The sequence below is a fragment of the Mustelus asterias genome, chromosome 24 (genome assembly GCF_964213995.1).
Source record: "Mustelus asterias chromosome 24, sMusAst1.hap1.1, whole genome shotgun sequence".
Lineage (NCBI taxonomy): Eukaryota > Metazoa > Chordata > Chondrichthyes > Carcharhiniformes > Triakidae > Mustelus > Mustelus asterias.
Window position 1 is genome coordinate 21859062 of NC_135824.1, and position 17767 is coordinate 21876828.

The 17767-nt window shown below is 42.9% G+C and overlaps 1 protein-coding gene across 2 annotated transcripts in view; it reads right to left on the bottom strand.

Moving 5' to 3' along the window:
- The window catches only part of mindy2 (MINDY lysine 48 deubiquitinase 2), a 66970-nt gene extending 49407 nt beyond the window's left edge, over positions 1–17563 (bottom strand). Inside the window, exons 1-3 of one of the 2 annotated variants that reach the window (XM_078241420.1) lie at positions 16630–17563; positions 15684–15741; positions 4252–4316 (exon numbers count right to left, since the gene is read on the bottom strand). In XM_078241420.1, coding sequence (XP_078097546.1) covers positions 4252–4316; positions 15684–15741; positions 16630–17403 — 897 coding nt within the window. In that variant the 5' untranslated portion in view covers positions 17404–17563. The remainder of the gene's footprint in view (positions 1–4251; positions 4317–15683; positions 15742–16629) is intronic. The other variant, XM_078241421.1, reaches the window with a different exon arrangement.
- Between the last annotated feature and the right edge of the window lie 204 nt (positions 17564–17767).

A 17767-nucleotide genomic window follows, 5' to 3' on the forward strand; every position in this document is an offset into this window, starting at 1 on the left:
ACTAAGAACAAATAAATCTTTTCTATATCGATACAAGGCACCAGTTGCCAAGCAATGCCCCGGCAACAATATTTATTCTTCACACTGTCACCCTCTTGAAGCATAATAGAAACACAATTGAAACGTAACCAAACTCCACACAAACACCTTGGTCCAGCATGAATCTAACTATGGGTTCCTTCCAAGGGCAGAAACAATAAATTAAACCCATCCAAAACTAGACCTTATTTATAATGCTTACCAACACAAATCCCTTAAAACTACTTCTATTTTCCTAACAGAGTGCATGTGAACATCTCCAACTTTAAGGTCCCCTGACATGAAGATGCGCTTTATGCCAAATAATTATTTTTAATTCACCATCTGGAATTTTTCAAAACAGACATTTTTAAAACACAGATTAAAGTGGTTTGAACTCTCAGATCAAGATGGCTAATCCCAATTTGCATCACGATACTTTCCACATACCAATTCATTAGAGTGGAATCAGTCTGACTGGAAAAGCCAAAGTCCAGGATAGTGTGAAGTGCTCACATTTCCTACCTCATTAGCAAGATTTTTATGGCAATCACCTGAGCTATTCCACTGCACCGCCTGTCATGACACCAGAACAGGAAGTAGGTGCCGTTGACATCATTGTATGCGTGAAAAACGAAGTAGGCAAACACTCCACCCGCAAGCACACATGGTGTCGTTGTCATTACTATGCCCCCCATTGAATGCTCACATAGAAAATCGATACAAGTGTAGGCCATTTGGCCCTTCGAGCCTGCACCACCATTCAATCTGATCCTGGCTGATCATGCGCCTTGAATATCCAACTCCCGCTTTCTCTCCATACCCCTCAATTCCTTTAGCTGCAAAGGTCACGTCCAGCTCCCTCTTGAACATGTCTAACAAACTGGCCCCAACAGCTTACTGTGGTAGGGAATTCCACAGAATCACAACTCTCGAGTGAAAAAGTTCTTCCTCATCTCAGTCCTGAATGGCTTATCCCTTATTCTGAAGGCTGTGAATCCAAGTTCGGGACTTCCCCAGCATCACCACTTCACTCACCGCCCCACTTTGAACCCTTGGCTGCTTCACTCACTGCCTGTAGACAATGAGGAAGCAGGATGGTGAGAGTGAAGGAGGCAGTGAGAGTCGCGAGTGGGGCAGTGAGGCAGCAAGCAGGGCAGCATCAGTTTTTAAGATGGTTCCCACCACCCTCTCAAAAGGCCAATGTTTTGAAAACGGCGGTTAGAGATCAGCAAAATAGTTGAAGACAAACAAGGGACTTCAAGGAGTAGGGTGCTGTTTTGAAGATGAATGGGACAGTGTAATCAAGGATTGTAGAATCAGTAGTTGAGTGGTCAGTTGAGTGTAAAGGGAATGAAGAGAGTAGGATATGAACCTCACGAGTTGAGCTGAAGGTCTTGACTGAGGGCACAGGAGAAATGGTTTGGATTTCTGTTACACATCTGGAAGAATCAGTTTTCAATAGGAATTACCAATGTTTCAATCAGAGCAGAACCTTATTTCTCCCAATTTTCTGGCCTTCTTTCAAAAGGAGACAACTTGTTTTCAAGTACAATTTCAACTGTGCCACTGGCAAGCCCATCAATGCTGCTCTGACAAGCATTTCTTTGCAATCTTAGCAGACAGCGCAACAGATTGATGGCAGACTATTTGACTTAAAGCTGCGATATTGTTCTTAAGACTGCACAAGCAGTGATGGTATAAATTGGCTCCCGTTTCCCTCGGCCAGGAAACATGAATCAACAAGAGTTTTGACTCCTGATCTTTCTGGGCAGCAACACTGCTGAAGTCAAACCAAGTTTTCACCATTTACAGAGACATTTTCCAGAAGAACTGGATAGGAACATAGGAATTAGGAGCAGAAGTAGGCAAGTTCAGCCCATCGAGCCTGCTCCGCCATTCAATCAGATCATGGCTGATCTCTTCCCTGGTCTCAAATCCACCTCCCCATCTTTTCCTCATATCCCTCTTTCTTTTTTTTAAAAAAAATTAGAAATATGTCTATCTCCCTCTTGAAACCATTCAACAACTCAGACTATGCCCGTGACCTCTTGTTCTAGATCTTGGAGGGCCGAAGAGCCTGGTCCTGTGCTGTAATTTCATGGTCTCCCATTTCGTCTACATTTACTTCATCAATCCCTTGTAAAATTTTATATACTTCGATCAAATCTCATTTCATACTTCTAAACTCCAGCGAGTACAAGCCCAAACTGTTTAATCTCTCCTCATACGTCAACCCCTTCATTCCTGGCATCAATCTGGTGAACCTCCTCTCAACTGCCTCCAATGCCACCACATCCTTCCTCAAATAAGGAGACCAAAACTGGACACAATACAACACCCTATACAATTGCGACAACATTTATCAACACCCTATACAATTGCGACAACATTTATCTACTTTTATACTCTAGTCCTTTTGCAATAGATTACAACATCCCATTTGCCTTTATTACGTGCTCCAGCTGCACACTAATTTTCTGAGATTCATGTATATACACACCCAGATCCCTCTGCCCAGATGCATTTTGAATCTGCTTTCCATTTCGGTAATAATTTGCCTATTTTTTCAGCCAAAATGGATAACCTCACACTTATCCACATTAAACTCCATCTGCCAAATTTTGGCCCATTTTTCTAGCCTATCTATATCTCATAGAAATCATAGAAACCCTACAGTGCAGAAGGAGGCCATTCGGCCCATCGAGTCTGCACCGACCACAATCCCACCCCACATATTTTACCCGCTAATCCCTCTAACCTACGCATCCCAGGACAATTTTTAACCTGGCCAATCAACCTAACCCGCACATCTTTGGACTGTGGGAGGAAACCGGAGCACCCGGAGGAAACCCACGCAGACACGAGGAGAATATGCAAACTCCACACAGACAGTGACCCGAGCCGGGAATCGAACCCGGGACCCTGGAGCTGTGAAACAGCAGTGCTATATAGAAGCTTTATATCCTCTTCACTGCCTGCGCTCCCACCTATTTAGTATCATCTGCAAATTTTGCTATGTTACACTCTGTCCCTGCTTGCAGGTCATTTAGAAAAATTGTAAGCAGTTGAGGTCCAAGGACTGACCCTTGTGGCATCCCGCTAGTTACATTTCGCCAGCCAGAGAAGGATCCATTTATCCCGAAACTCTGCTTTCTGTCAGTCAGTAAGAGTTTTAACAACACCAGGTTAAAGTCCAACAGGTTTATTTGGTAGCAAATGCCATTAGCTTTCGGAGCCCTGTTCCTTCGTCAGATGGAGTGGATATCCTGGTGTTGTTAAAACTTTTACTGTGTTTACCCCAGTCCAACGCCGACATCTCCACATTCTGTCAGTCAGCCAATCTTCAATCCAATGTCAATTGTCTCTTTCTAATTTATGCATGCTGTAGGCCTGGGACACTTTATACCGTCAGTAACACTGCGTGGGAAGAGTTAAGCTTGCAACTCGGGAACGTCTAACGTGTGAAATCCAACAAGTTGCATCGCTTCAGCAGCAGTCCCATGCTCTGATTCCTATATAAGCTAAAGCTGTCCTACATAATAAAAGTAGCACATGAGGGGACTGATCAAGTTAAAAACTATGTTGGGAAACATGTGGAATAATTTATGACAAAATGGAACATGAAAAATCTTTGTTCCCAATTAAATGAGTCTAAAATAAACATGTTGCACAGACTAAACGCACAAGTTATTGTGAGTTATTACAAATATTTAACCAAAAGACAAACTTCTGTAGTTTTCATCCTAGCAGTAAGCTCTGGACTCATCTTATTTTCATTGCAATTGATCTTAGTGTCCCTATTAGTAACTGGAAAGTAGACCAGCCAAGCATGAAAGATAGCTGGCAAAGTGACATAATCGGTCTGTCTATGGGGTAATTCATCTGTGTATATGTTTCAGAAATAAATTAGGAACTTCAAATTCTTAGGTATGGGCCTTGGAGGTAAAACACATTAAAATTTTCATCGATCTGATAATTCCAACAATGAACCCATGAATATTATATATTAAAATTCACAATGTTCATATCAAAACTATTCTAATGCTTCACGACAAAAGAGCAAGATTCTCTTGGTCAAAGAATTATTCGAGCACAAGCGCAGATTTCCTCAGTTCCAGTTTGTAACATATCAGAAATTCTTGCAGTTTTATACAGATTGCTTACTGTCCCTTTCCTTTTGGGAAAATCCCATTGATTACAGACATATAAACAACATTCATCAATTAGTACCTGTTCATAGTTTAATCTCTGAACATCAGTGATTTCTTTTGGCTTTGCATCGAGAATGTAATCACCTGCAAAAAGAGAAATTAAAATCACAAACAGTAACAAAATATTGCTTTCTCAAAATTAACTTGAATACCTGCTGAAAATGTTTATACATGATGTCAATTAGTTTCCATCTATGGGAGCGCTTTCATTCATCACTACTTTCACCTCTGCTCATTTTAGATTAACTTTCTCCAACATCAATAGCACATTAGCCCTAATATTACCAAATCAAAAAGAAAAAGCTACCAATGTCACCACAAGTTTAATCCTCTCATTATCATTATCTCAAAACATCTCAGTCTTAATTTACATCAGTCATTACTTAACTGCATCACTCAAGTTCATGTAATTTTAAAAATTCATTCATGGGATGTGGGCACCACTGGGCCAACATTTATTGCCCATCCCTAACTACCCTTCAACAGTTCGGCTATTTCAGAGTCAACCACATTGATGTGCATTTGTAGGCCAGGTAGGAATGGCAGATTTCCTTCCTTAAAAAGGAAATTAATGAACCAGTTGACATTTTACAACAATCGCAAAGGTTTCAAGAGCATCATTAGGCTTCTAATTCCAGATTTCTTTCTGCCATGGTGGGACTCAAAACCAGAGCATTATCTTAGGTCTCTGGGTTACTAGTCTAGTGACAATACCACCATGCCACCACTGACACTCTTAATACTAACAAAATACAAAGGTTGCTGTACATATGTTACAGCTCTACAAAAACTGGCAGCTGACAAGAATCTAATGATAAGAATGGTAAACAAATTTACACTGCACAAAAGGCAAAATGCTGAACCAGTGAGCAATGATGGAACTAAAATGAAAATTAAATTGTCATTTTCTGTTTTTACAGGTTTAAGCAAATGTTTGGAGTCAAAACTTGTGCTGCTCTTATATGACACTGTGGTTTTCCCTGATATGCCTGAGACTTGGAGTATGTAACATTGCTTGGGGATTATTTCATCTTCAGCAACAAGCCAAGATATGAAAAGCTCTATCTGAAGGAACTTGGTGTAAAGCTACAGCAGAGAGTTAGGAACTACAGAAACATCTGTTTTAGTTTATTTATCAATGTCACAAGTAGGCTTACATTAACACTGCAATGAAATTACTGTGAAAATCCCCTAATTGCCATACTCCGGAGCCTGTTCGGGTACACTGAGGGAGAATTTAGCACGGCCAATGCACCTAACCAGCACATCTTTTGGACTGTGGGAGGAAACTGGAGCACCCAGAGGAAACCCACGCAGACACGGGGAGAAAGTGCAGACTCCACACAGACAGTGACCCAAGGTGGGAATCGAACTCAAGTCCGTGGCGCAGTGAAGCAGCAGTGCTAACCACCGTGCCGCCCTAAACTCAAATCAATTCTAATATCTATCTGATAGAAAAAGGGTTTTAAATTCAGTAGCATGCACAGACTGATCTGCAACTCCAACTTGCAATTGCAGATTTGGGTTTTTTTTACTTATAAAGGTAGAAGCAGCAAAAGATTTGGTATCAAGCTCATGCATGCACAATAGTGTGAATCAGCTGAAGAATGAAAGCTCAGGTCCCTCAGAGGGTAGGGAAAGGTGAATCCCCCCCCCCCCCCCCCTTTGGAGGAGATGGGAAACCAAGATGCTGATCAACGAACTTAGAATAAATGTTTAGGAATTGGGTTTCAGGTTTTGTTAGTTGAAATTGAGAGCGCAAAGCAGCCTGAATAAGTTGTTTGCTAAATTGTTTATTAATTATTTGAGATTGTTAGTGAAGAGGAGATTTAAGTCAATCACTGTTTTGCAACTTAGGGAGTTTTCCAAGACTTACTGGGGATGAGTAATAAATGGCAACTTTTAATTATATAAAAACCGTTGAGGTATATGGACAGCTCCTGAACTGTTTGCAAATAATCACAAAGCAGTCATGCTTTTCCTTAATTATAACAAATACAACACTTTAATTTAATATTCTCAAAGCACCACCTCCACAATGCCTACAGTGACAAGCTGTCTCATACAAGATACATAGCTTCAATATAGCTTCTGAACCTATAAATGGCTGCACTAATTTGACATCATGAATACACAGCAGTTGTCAGGCAATTAACACAGAGAATGCTATTCACCGATATTGACTATTTCAAGTTCTATTCACCAAAACTAAACATGACATCGAGTAATGAATAGTTAATCACATTAAAGCGTCACACTAGGACTGGAAAGATGTTCTACTTCATCATAAATTAAGGTGTGTTGAGAACAATGCAAAACCTGTGCTCAATTTATATGGAATTATTGAAGTTGATTGTTTCTTCTCTTGATCTCTTATGGGTTTAAGTAATTCTAAGTTTCGATCATGTAATTAAAACAAAAATGGCAGAAATTTGATATAATTTTTTTATATAGCAATTTCCAGATTGTCATCCAAAGTATGAACTGCTGTCTGACTCATTAATTTGGACATGAAATATATTGTATCATGATGTGGAGATGCCGGCATTGGACTGGGGTAAGTAATCTCACAACACCAGGTTACAGTCCAACAGGTTTATTTGGTAGCACAAGCTTTCAGAGTGTTGCCCCTTCATCAGGTGAGTGAAGAGTTCGGTTCACAAACAGGGCATATATAGACACAAACTCAATTACAGAATAATGCTTGGAATGCGAGTCTTTACATGTAATCAAGTCTTAAAGGTACAGACAATGTGAGTGGAGAGAGGGTTAAGCACAGGTTAAAGAGGTGTGTATTGTCTCCAGCCAGGGCAGTTAGTGAGATTTTTGCAAGCCCAGGCAAGTTGTGGGGGTTACAGATAGTGTGACATGAACCCAAGATCCCAGTTGAGGCCGTCCTCATGTGTGCGGAACTTGGCTATCAGTTTCTGCTCAGTGATTCTTCGTTGTCGTGTGTCGTGAAGGCCACCTTGGAGAACGTTAACCCAAAGATCAGAGGCTGAATGCCTTTGACTGCTGAAGTGTTCCCCGACTGGAAAGGAACACCCCTGCCTGGTGATTGTTGAGCAGTGTCCATTCATCCATTGTCATAGCGTCTGCATGGTCTCCCCAACATACCATGCCTTGGGACATCCTTTCCTGCAGCACATCAGGTAGACAATGTTGGCCGAGTCACAAGCGTATGTACCGTGTACCTGGTGGATGATGTTCTCACATGAGATGATGGCATCCGTGCTGGTGATCCGGCACGTCTTGCAGAGCTTGCTGTGGCAGGGTTGCGTGGTGTCGTGGTCACTGTTCTCTTGAAGGCTGGGTAGTTTGCTGTGTATAATAGTCTGTTTGAGGTTGCGCAGTTGTTTGAGGCAAGTAGTGAAGGTGTGGGGATGGCCTTGGTGAGATGTTTGTCTTCATCGATGACATGTTGAAGGCTCCTCAGAAGACAAACACGGGACAAGGCAGACAGAGTACCCTTTGTCGTCCAGTACTTCCCCGGAGCGGAGAAGCTACGGCATCTTCTCCAGAGCCTTCAACATGTCATCGATGAAGACGAACATCGCACCAAGGTCATCCCCACACCTCCACTACTTAAGAACCGGGATCTTGGGTTCACGTCACACTATCTGTAACCCCCACAACTTGCCTGGGCTTGCAAAATCTCACTAACTATCCAGGCTGGAAACAATTCACACCTCTTTAACCTGTACTTAACCCTCTCTCCACTCACATTGTCTGCACCTGTAAAGACTTGATTACCTGTTAAGACTCACATTCCAACCATTATCTTGTAATTGAGTTTGTGTCTATATATGCCCTGTTTGTGAACCCAACTCTTCACTCACCTGATGAAAGGGCAATGCTCCGAAAGCTCATGCTATCAAATATTATATCATGCTTGTTTTAATCAATATCTTGCAAATTTGTGTTACGACAAATCCCAAATCAGCAATGTATATTGTAAAGTAAGTTTTTAAAAAATATTTCCTGGGCCGTACGGGGGTATTGTGTAAAGCAGTATTGTGGGGGCTGTGTACTTCTTCTGGGCTAGTCCAATCAACTAAATCAACAATTGAGGGGTACATTTAAAGGCAGCCTCAAAGGGAGACAGCATCAAACTAAACAGAATGTCAAAGGAAACTTAAAACTTCAAAACAGCATACTTTCGGAGCGCCGCTCCTTCATCAGGTGACTCACCTGATGAAGGAGCAGTGCTCCGAAAGCTCGTGCTACCAAATAAACCTGTTGGACTTTAACCTGGTGTTGTGAGACTTTTTACTGTGCCCACCCCAGTCCAACGCCAGCAACTCCACATCATAACATGTGCTTAAAGTGACTGACAAAACACCCCAGTCCCTGTGGTGACCACCAAGCAGAGAAGGCCTCAATCATGCCTGCGGACACCATGTGCTCCCTTTCCAGGGACACCAGAGGTGAATGCAGCTGTAGAAAAGGGGCAGACAAGTAAGCCAGACAACCCCCTTGACCACCTGCTGCCGAGACCTATTGTTGGCCAGTCCCAGGAGCAAAGTCACTTCCATGTCCTCCTTTCTCCACACCTCCCTCCACAGAGTGTGAGTGCACGTACGAGACTAGGTTTCACTGTGTAAATGTAATCTCGTGTGTAAGAATTTTCTTGCTTTTCTTAATATTTTAATTTCGTTTGAATCTCCAGAAATGTTTCTAGAATTTATGGCTCTTTACTTCAGTACACATTTTCTTCTGGTAAAAAAACAGCTGTGATTGCTTGCCAAGTTTCCTTTTTTGAGATTTGGCTCACATACCACTTAACAAATCATAATATTTTATTATTTCCTCTTTTGACAGTGGATAGCAGCATGCATTTGTCAACGTCAAAATAACACAAGTAATCTCAAAACTAACACTGAAGACTGGACAATTTATTGCTTTTTTAGTTGGGATTTTGCATAAGTAATGAGGCAAAACTATCAGCTTTGGCCACCATTACTGCTCAAAACAGACAATGGCATCTCCAGTCCGCAATTGCATAGATGAAACACAGGAACGCAGAGGCTGCCATCAGTAACTCTATGCATCTCTGTCGGGAGTGCTGTTGAAAACCCTATAGAATGCAATCATTTATAAAGCACTGAACTGACTGCATCTTGCTCTTTCATATTACTCGTTGTAAAAACACCTGGAAAAATGACCCTTCTTTGAAGGTGGTGTAACTAGGTTTTTCATGCCACACAGAATTAATCTGGACAACCTCTTTGGCCCTGAAAAGTTAATTATATAATTTGTGCATGCATGTCAATTTTTGCCATGATGGTAAAATTGCTTGTGTTTTTTTAAAGCTCATTAGTACTTCAGTTTCTACCTTAATTGCACATGCATTCATTTCAAGGTGAAGGATAACAATTGCATTTTACTTCTGGTTTGTTTTCTGAAATTACTTTAATGATTACCCTACATGAATGTTGTTGGTGCCGAGAGATTCTCTTGATTTGGTGCCAAATTCAAACTGATGCCAGAAAAACAAACATTTACACCACAAAAGTCACCAGGTCATTAGATTAGCATCTCAGCAATGGCATTTAACTCTGACCTCGAAGAGAGATGCCCACAAAGAGCAGTTTTCTTTAAGATCAGAGACAATTGCTGTTGCTTCATCACTGGCTAGGTTATACTAACAAATTCGATTGAATTTTTTGAGTCAGTGACGAGGCGTGTAGATGTGGGTACTGCAGTTGATGTAGTTTATACGGATTATGCAATGCCTTTGACAAGGTCCCACATGGGAGACTTACAGAGGAGGTAAATACACATGGAACTCAGGGTAAATTGATAAAGTGGGTTCAAAATTGGCTCAGTTGCAGGAGATAGGTGGTGATGACAGAAGGCTGCTTTAGTGACAAAGTCAGTATGCAGTGGCGTACCACAGGGATTGGTGCTGGATCCAATATTATTCGTCATTCATATAAACGACATAGATGACAATGTGGAGGGCAGGATCAGGTAGGTTCCCCTCAACTGAAGGGTCAGTCACGAGGGGACACAAGTTCAATGTGAGGGGCAGGAGGGGCAAGTGCAAAAGCTTTTTTACCCAGAGGGTGCTGATGGTCTGGAATGCGCTGCCTGGGAGGATGGTAGAGGTGAGTTGCCTCAAACTTAAAAAAATATGTGAATGAGCACTTGGCACAACATAACATTCAGGTCAAGATGACAAGTGACTGTAAATGGGATTAGGTGGGAGGGCAGGGACTTCTCGCATGTCAGTGCAGACTTGAGGGGCCAAAGGGCCTCTTCTGCACTGTATGATTCGACCATTGTAAAATTCAGGCTTTTAAGTTCAAAGTGAGGAATGAAACACCTTTTATTTCAGAATTTTGGAACTGCTACCAGATTCCCCAGCTGAAGCTTTTCCCGATCAAGGATAGTATCAAGTGGAAGAGTACATTGAGAAAGAGAGATGAAATATGCCAGCCAATCATGCTACCGAAAATGGCATTGCAAAATAAAACCGACTGTTTCTAGCAAGTAATTACAAAGGGAAACTGTTGGTTATGATCAAGAAATCTGCAGCACTCCAAAGTGCATTCTTGCCTCACAGACAAAGTGAGAAACTAGAGCAATTGCCAACTCTTGATCCAAATTCGCTCAAGTTCATACTATTGAGAGACAATATATAAGCTTGTCTCAGGGAATCATTTATAGTGTAATTCACTGAATGAAATATACTTTTGTACAACTAGTTCACAATAGATGACAGGACAAATTATGAAAACCTGCTTTAAAGTTCTGAAAAAGAATTAAGATTAGATTTTAAAACTGTCAAAAGTAAATTCACTTCCAATTATTGTTTTACTTTGATGGTTTGAAATCCAAGTACAATTGCTTCAATATTTGGTTCAACAGCCTGCACGTGTTACTGGGGTAAAGGTGCCTTAATTCACTCACAACTGATCATTAGTGTGCAGAAATGAAGAACCCACACAGTCAAGTTCTAGATTTCTCAGCACGAGAAGACAAAATGCTGATGTAAAAGGCCGATGACATGTAGCCTTGTTAAATGTCATCAAGATTTCAAAACAGGTTTACTGCATTTAAAACAGGAGAAACACGTGCTATTTACAAACGCTGAGAAAGATTTTGATGAACTTATCGGACATCAGGGTTCTAAATTTATTAAAGACACTTTCTTCAGCTTAAGATTTCCAATCTCAATGTTTACGGAATTAATTTCAGCAGGTTACAGCTGGTGTTATGGTTGATGAACTCCAGCCTTCATGTTGTTTGGTCAGTCACAGCTCCCATGTTTCGATCATTTCAGTCACAATTTCTCCTGATGGTAAGTGGAATCACCATTCTAAATCCACTGCGTAAATCACTTTCCTTTTCTATACAAAACGGTTTTGACCTTAAGAGCTGAAAAACTCCAAGGCTTCAACATTGCTCCATTGCAGAGGACTGGTTCCAACAACTCCCTAACACTTCTGGACAAGATATAAGAAAAAGGTCATCCAATAAGTGACTTCACTCTCTCGCAATCAATTAAATTGATATTAATCAACATTCAAAAATTAATACTGCTATTAATCTTCCTCAGGTTAAAGTCCAACAGGTTTATTTGGTAGCAAAAGCCACACAAGCTTTCGGAGCTCCAAGCCCCTTCTTCAGGTGAGTGGGAATTCTGTTCAGAATTCACCTGAAGAAGGGGCTTGGAGCTCCGAAAGCTTGTGTGGCTTTTGCTACCAAATAAACCTGTTGGACTTTAACGTGTTGTTAAACTTCTTACTGTGTTTACCCCAGTCCAATGCCGGCATCTCCACATCATTAATCTTCCTCTCAGCATTACTTTCCCGCTATTTTTAAGCTTCAAATTATCCTCTTTCACCCTTCCTACATGATTAAAATCAATACTCAACATTCTTCCCTCTCACTCATTCTTCTGCAGGGCCTCCAAGCTGGAACTGGTTACTTTTTCCAAAGATTCTGTCGTGCTGTAAGCTTGACATTACCTAACCACTTCCTTTTTTACCCTTAACATCTTGACCCACGTGCTGCTGCAAATGAGTCTTCACCCTTCATGGAGCTCTCAAAAAAGACTTGTGCTGTCTTTGAAGGGTTAGGTTTGATGATTGGGCTGAAATGTCTTTTCTCTTGCCATACTTGACTACAGTTTTGCCCATTCCCAAACGTATCACCCAGAGTAGAGTTTCTGCTGGGAAGTTTAACAACACGTTAAAGTCCAACAGGTTTATTTGGTAGCAAAATCAACAAAACTGGCGCACATTGCGTCTATTTCCAAAGTGCCATCTTTTTCTTCGATTCTCCACTTAACTTCACTTGAACCTCAGCATGCACAAAATCGGCCGTGGGCAACTGCATTGCATTTTAAAACATTTACATGTTGCTTTAAAAATAAACCATGGTATATTTAAGAGTGGTAGCTAAGTGCAGTTTGATGAATACAGCATAAAATGGATTTAGCAGTGTCAAACTACCACCCGAGTAACCAGCTTTTTAAGTACTGACAATGACTGAAGAACAATTTTAGAACCATTTCCTGGTTATGTTGGGGCACCAGAGTCAGTTTCTCATAAAATTTGACAATAAATTACATTCAAAGGCTTTTGTCGCATTCCAAGAATCCTTGCACCCAAAAGAGAGTTTATTTTTTGAAGCATCCTCAATGTCCCGCAATGCCCAGAATTAATGGAAACTCCCAGCAGTGATTACTTCATCCCGAGGGTGCTGTGGGGGCAGGGCTTGTTTTCCAGCAAATCTCTCACAAATAAAACTCAATCTGCACAGAATGCAATTTGCGCTTAAAATTCCACAAACTTTTGCACTGGTTTTGCAACTCCGTCAAAAAACCCATGCCGCCAAGCGGAAACTCCAAGCCAGCATGTTAATCCAACCAAACATAATTAATTTATACCAAACTATTTGCACCAAAGAAACCGGTAGATTGCAATTAGTTATTGCTAGTTTTAACATTAATAAAAGCTCCAATTTTGAAAAACGCCATGAGAATTGACTTGGGGAGGCGAACCTGACGTTAAGAATTTAGTGCAAATTGTAAACACAAGCTTTTTTTTGCTGATATCACTGTTATAATTATGGGTATTTCACATAAATGAATCGCGCTTTCTAAAGCTCATTCTTCAACATGCTGGATATCCTGCCAAAGTCAGTATTTATTGCCCTAGTAACCATGGAACCATAGATTCTTTATAATGCAGAAAGAGTCCGCACAGCCCTTCGAGTCTGCACCAACTCTCCGAAAGAAAATCCCACCCAGACCCTCCCCTCCACCCTGCACACTTACCATGCCAATCCACCTAACCTAACCATCTTTGGTCACTAAGGGGCAATTTAGTTTGGCCAAATCACCTAACTAACATGTCTTTGGACTGCAGGAGGAAACCGGAGCACCCAGAGGAAACCCATGCAGACACAGGGAGAAAATGCAAACTCCACACAGAGTCACCCAAGTTCAGAATCAAACCTGGGTCCCTGACGCTGTGTGGCAGCAGCCCTCACCATTGTGCCACCCTTCACAAAGTGGTGGTTGAGGTCTCACCTTCTTGGAATAATAGCGACAGCTGATGTGATGAAGGTACTCCCCATGATGCTGTTTAGATAGGGAATTCCAGGATTTTGAGAGATACTGAAGGAATAGTAAACAATACATGTTCAAATCAGGAAGGTGAGCGAGGGAACAGTGGAGGTTATAATACTACCATGTACCTTCTGCTCATGTTCTTCCAGTGGTGGTGGTCACAGTCTTGAGAGCTGTTCAATACCCATAAAATCTCAGAAGTACAGGAGGCTATTCAGCCCATCGTGCCAGTGTTGGCTTGCCTGCTCTTGCCCCAGAGCTCTGCAAATTTTCATTTCCAATTAAACATCTAACTCTCTTCGGAATCTGCTCATATTTTCTTTCAGGCATTGCACTCCATACAATACCTAACTCGATACACCAAATACATTTTCATCAGTCCTCTGGACCTTTTCTCAATTATTTTAAATCCGTGACCTTCACCTGCCAGCAAAATCCTTCTCTCCTTATTTACTCTAGCCTCAATATTAAGTTTCCCAAGGTCTTTCTCAAACGGGAAAACAGACTTCTGTCTCTCTATTTAACTGTAGTTCCTCATTCCTGCTTTAATTACAGTAACTCTCTTCAGAACCCTCTCCAAGGCCCTGACATGCTTCTTAAGTGTGATGCCCAAAATTAGGCAAAATATTCCAACTGAGGTTCAACCAATGTTCTATAAAGGATTGGCATAACTTCCTTCCTCCATGCCTCCATTAATGAAACCAAATGTTCCAATGTGCATTTTAACAACTTCATCAGCTTGTCCTACTACTGCTTTCCAATGATTTGTGGAAGTGAATCTCTCGGCAGTGCACATTGTTTATGTTTGTTTATTAGTGTCACAAGTAGGCGTACATTAACATTGCAATCAAGTTACTGTGAAAAACCCCTAGTCGCCACACTCTGGCACCTGTTCAGGTACACTGATGGGAGAATTTAGTATGGCCAATGCACCTTGCCAGCACATCTTTCAGACTGTGGGAGGAAACCCACGCAGACACAGGGAGAACATGCAGACTCCACACAGACAATGAACCAAGCCTGGATTCGAACCCAGGTCCCCGGTGCTGTGAGGCAGCAGTGCTAACCACTGTGCCACCGTGCCGTCCCTTGCAATCACAGTAGAGTAGTGGTGGAAGGAGTATGTGTTTAAGCTCATAAATGAGGGGTCGGTCAAACGGATTGCTCTGTACTGGATGGTCGAGAGTTTCATGAGTGCTGTTCCAGCAGAATCCATCCAGGCAGGGGTGAGAACATTAAATCACACTCCTGGCTTGTGCACTGTAGGCAGCAGATGGGTTTTGACTCACTGCTGAATACCCACCCTCTGACCTGCTCAAATAGCCATGACATTTAGTTGCCGGTCAATGTTGACCCTCAGGATATTGGCCTTGCCACTAAATATCTTGGGGAAATGGTTAGGCTCTCTTCTGTTGAAGGTCTTTACCCGACTCTTTCATGGAACAAACGTTACATGCCACTTATCGAGCCTAGATACGGTGCAGGTCTGGCTGCCTTCGTTCTTACCTTCTTTAACTGACCAACTACAAAACTGAAAATAGTGTAAATCATCAGCCAGCCCTACTTCTGCTGCCACGATGGAGGACGTGTCATTGATGAAGCAGATGAAGACAGATGGGTCAAGGACACAAGTCTAATGATCTTCAGCAACAAGTTACAGATTGCTTTTACCATTCAATAAAAGCAATCGGAACTTTGCAATAAAATACCAAGTTCCACGGATTTTGTTTTTAATTGGCAGAGGGAAAAACTCAAGTGACAAATGACTCTCAGCTAATTTCACACTAAGTGCTTCTAAACTATAAATATATACATAAAGACTTCATTTGAAAACATCCCCTTAGTACAAGTTAAAAAAACCATCTTACCCAAGTACTCCATTAACTGTTCTGCTGTTATAATTTCCATCATCGGTGGAAGTTTAATCTACAATAAAAATGCATAATTAACCATCAGATTTTATGAAGCAAAGTTTTATGCAATGAAAACTTACATGTACATCGCCCCTTCAACATAGTAAGAAGCCTTTGACTTCAAATGAGCACAATATGCTAGAAGATGACTGAGCCAAAGATGATTTTACACAAAGCTTTGGAATTCTTCCCAACAGAAGATCTCCCCTCCAGGCCAAATCACTGAATACATTTGAAGGAGCAAATAGATAGATTTCTAGAATCTAAAGGGATAAAGGGGTATGAGGATAGTGCTGGAGTATGCCATTGAGTTAGAGAATCAGCCACGATCATGTTGAATGATAGGCACATGGAGCACACCAGAATGATAGGGAGTGGAATAGCTTGATCTTGGTTTCGGACAAAGCTCGGCACAACATCGAGGGCCGAAGGGCCTGTTGTACTGTGCTGTACTGTTCTAGAAGGCTCAACGGGCTGAATGGCCTACGTCTGCTAATTTCTATGTTCACAGGGCAGCTGACAAAGCATAGGCAGGGGTAGATTTTAGGAGCAAGTTGAAGAGGAGGGGCAAAGGGGTTCAGGAACTTTGTTCTTTCAACTCTGGCTGTGTGGATTCCGCCCCCCCCCCCCCCCCGTTGTTTGCCCACCAATGGCAATTGTGTCTCCAGCAGTACAGATTCCAAGCTCTAGAATTCCCTCTCGTCAGAGCAGGGGGTTACCGTGATAATGAAGGGCGAGGTCATGCAGAGATCTGAACAGAAGCAAGAGAATTTTTAAAAAGTCAGGGGTGTTGGTGGACCAGTGCCAATGTATGCCAGCAAGTGCTGTGGTGATGTGAGCCACACCCGAATAGGTATTAAAAACTTCACTCAGGTCAAAAGCTATTAATATTTGCAGGTACCTTCCAGGCTAAAAGAAGAACGTTCATAATTGCGAGCAATGGGCAAGGGCCATTTTCATTCTGTGTAATAATGGGCGTGTTTTCCGTTTTCCATTTGATCCACTTAATGTGATAGACTGACTGTCCGGGGAATCTCTCCTTCGAACTGGATGGTTTGGCAACGCCATCCTTGCTGTTGTATTCTTCAGTCTGTAAAGCAAGAGCCAGGGCCCGGTCTTCAGCCCCCTCGCTGTTCAAATCAGAGCTGGGGCAGGAGTTGAGATTGGAAAAGGATTCGAGGGAGTCGATGCTTTGAGATTCCGCGGGCATGCTCTGGTCACTGGCACTGTGCTCCTTGTCACCCTCGGGAGTTCGAGCGGGGCTGCCGTCCTCCCGGAGCGTCCGGGGCGGGCCCGTGTGCTGCGAGGGGGCGGCCAGGCTTCCTTTCCCCGAGGCTCCCTCCGCCTCGGTGCTCAGCTCGCCCATCTTGTTGTCCAAGTTTTGCTGCTGCTGCTGCTGCGGGCGGCCGCCCTCCTCCTCCTCCTCTTCCCTCACTCTCTGGGTGCGGGCAGCAGGCGCGGCCTCCTCCTCCTCCCTCTCCTCCGCCCTCTCCTCTTCTCGCAAGCGTGTCCCGGTGCTGGGACATGGAGTCTCGGTGGTGGTGGTGGTGGCGGCTGAGGTCTCCCCGGGCCGACAGGAGCCTTTCAACCGCCCGTTGCCCAGAGCGCTGGGCCTGGGCCCGGCCAACTCCACGGCGGCCATGCCGCCCCGCTCGGCACCCTCATGACTTTCCATGAGGCGGGGAGAGGAGAGGAGGAGGAGGGGAAGTTTGGGGCGGGGGGAGGGGAGGGGGGGGAGAGGAGGGAAAGGGAGGAGATGTCGAGCGTGTTTACATGGAACAGGCTTCGAGCCGCCGAGCGGCAGCCGCCATGACACCGCCAGCAGCCCCCGTGACGTCAGTGCCGGCATCCGCGCGTGCGCGCCGCCAACCTCCAGGCTGCCCAGGATGATTCAAATTGCTGCAAAAAGCCAGGAACACAGAGAGAGAGAGAGACTTCAAAGCAATTGCTTAAAACACCATGCATTCTCAGCGGGCTCTTCCTCAGCTTCTAGAGGAAAGCACTGCAAATCAGCAAAGACAAAGGATGCCAAGATTTTG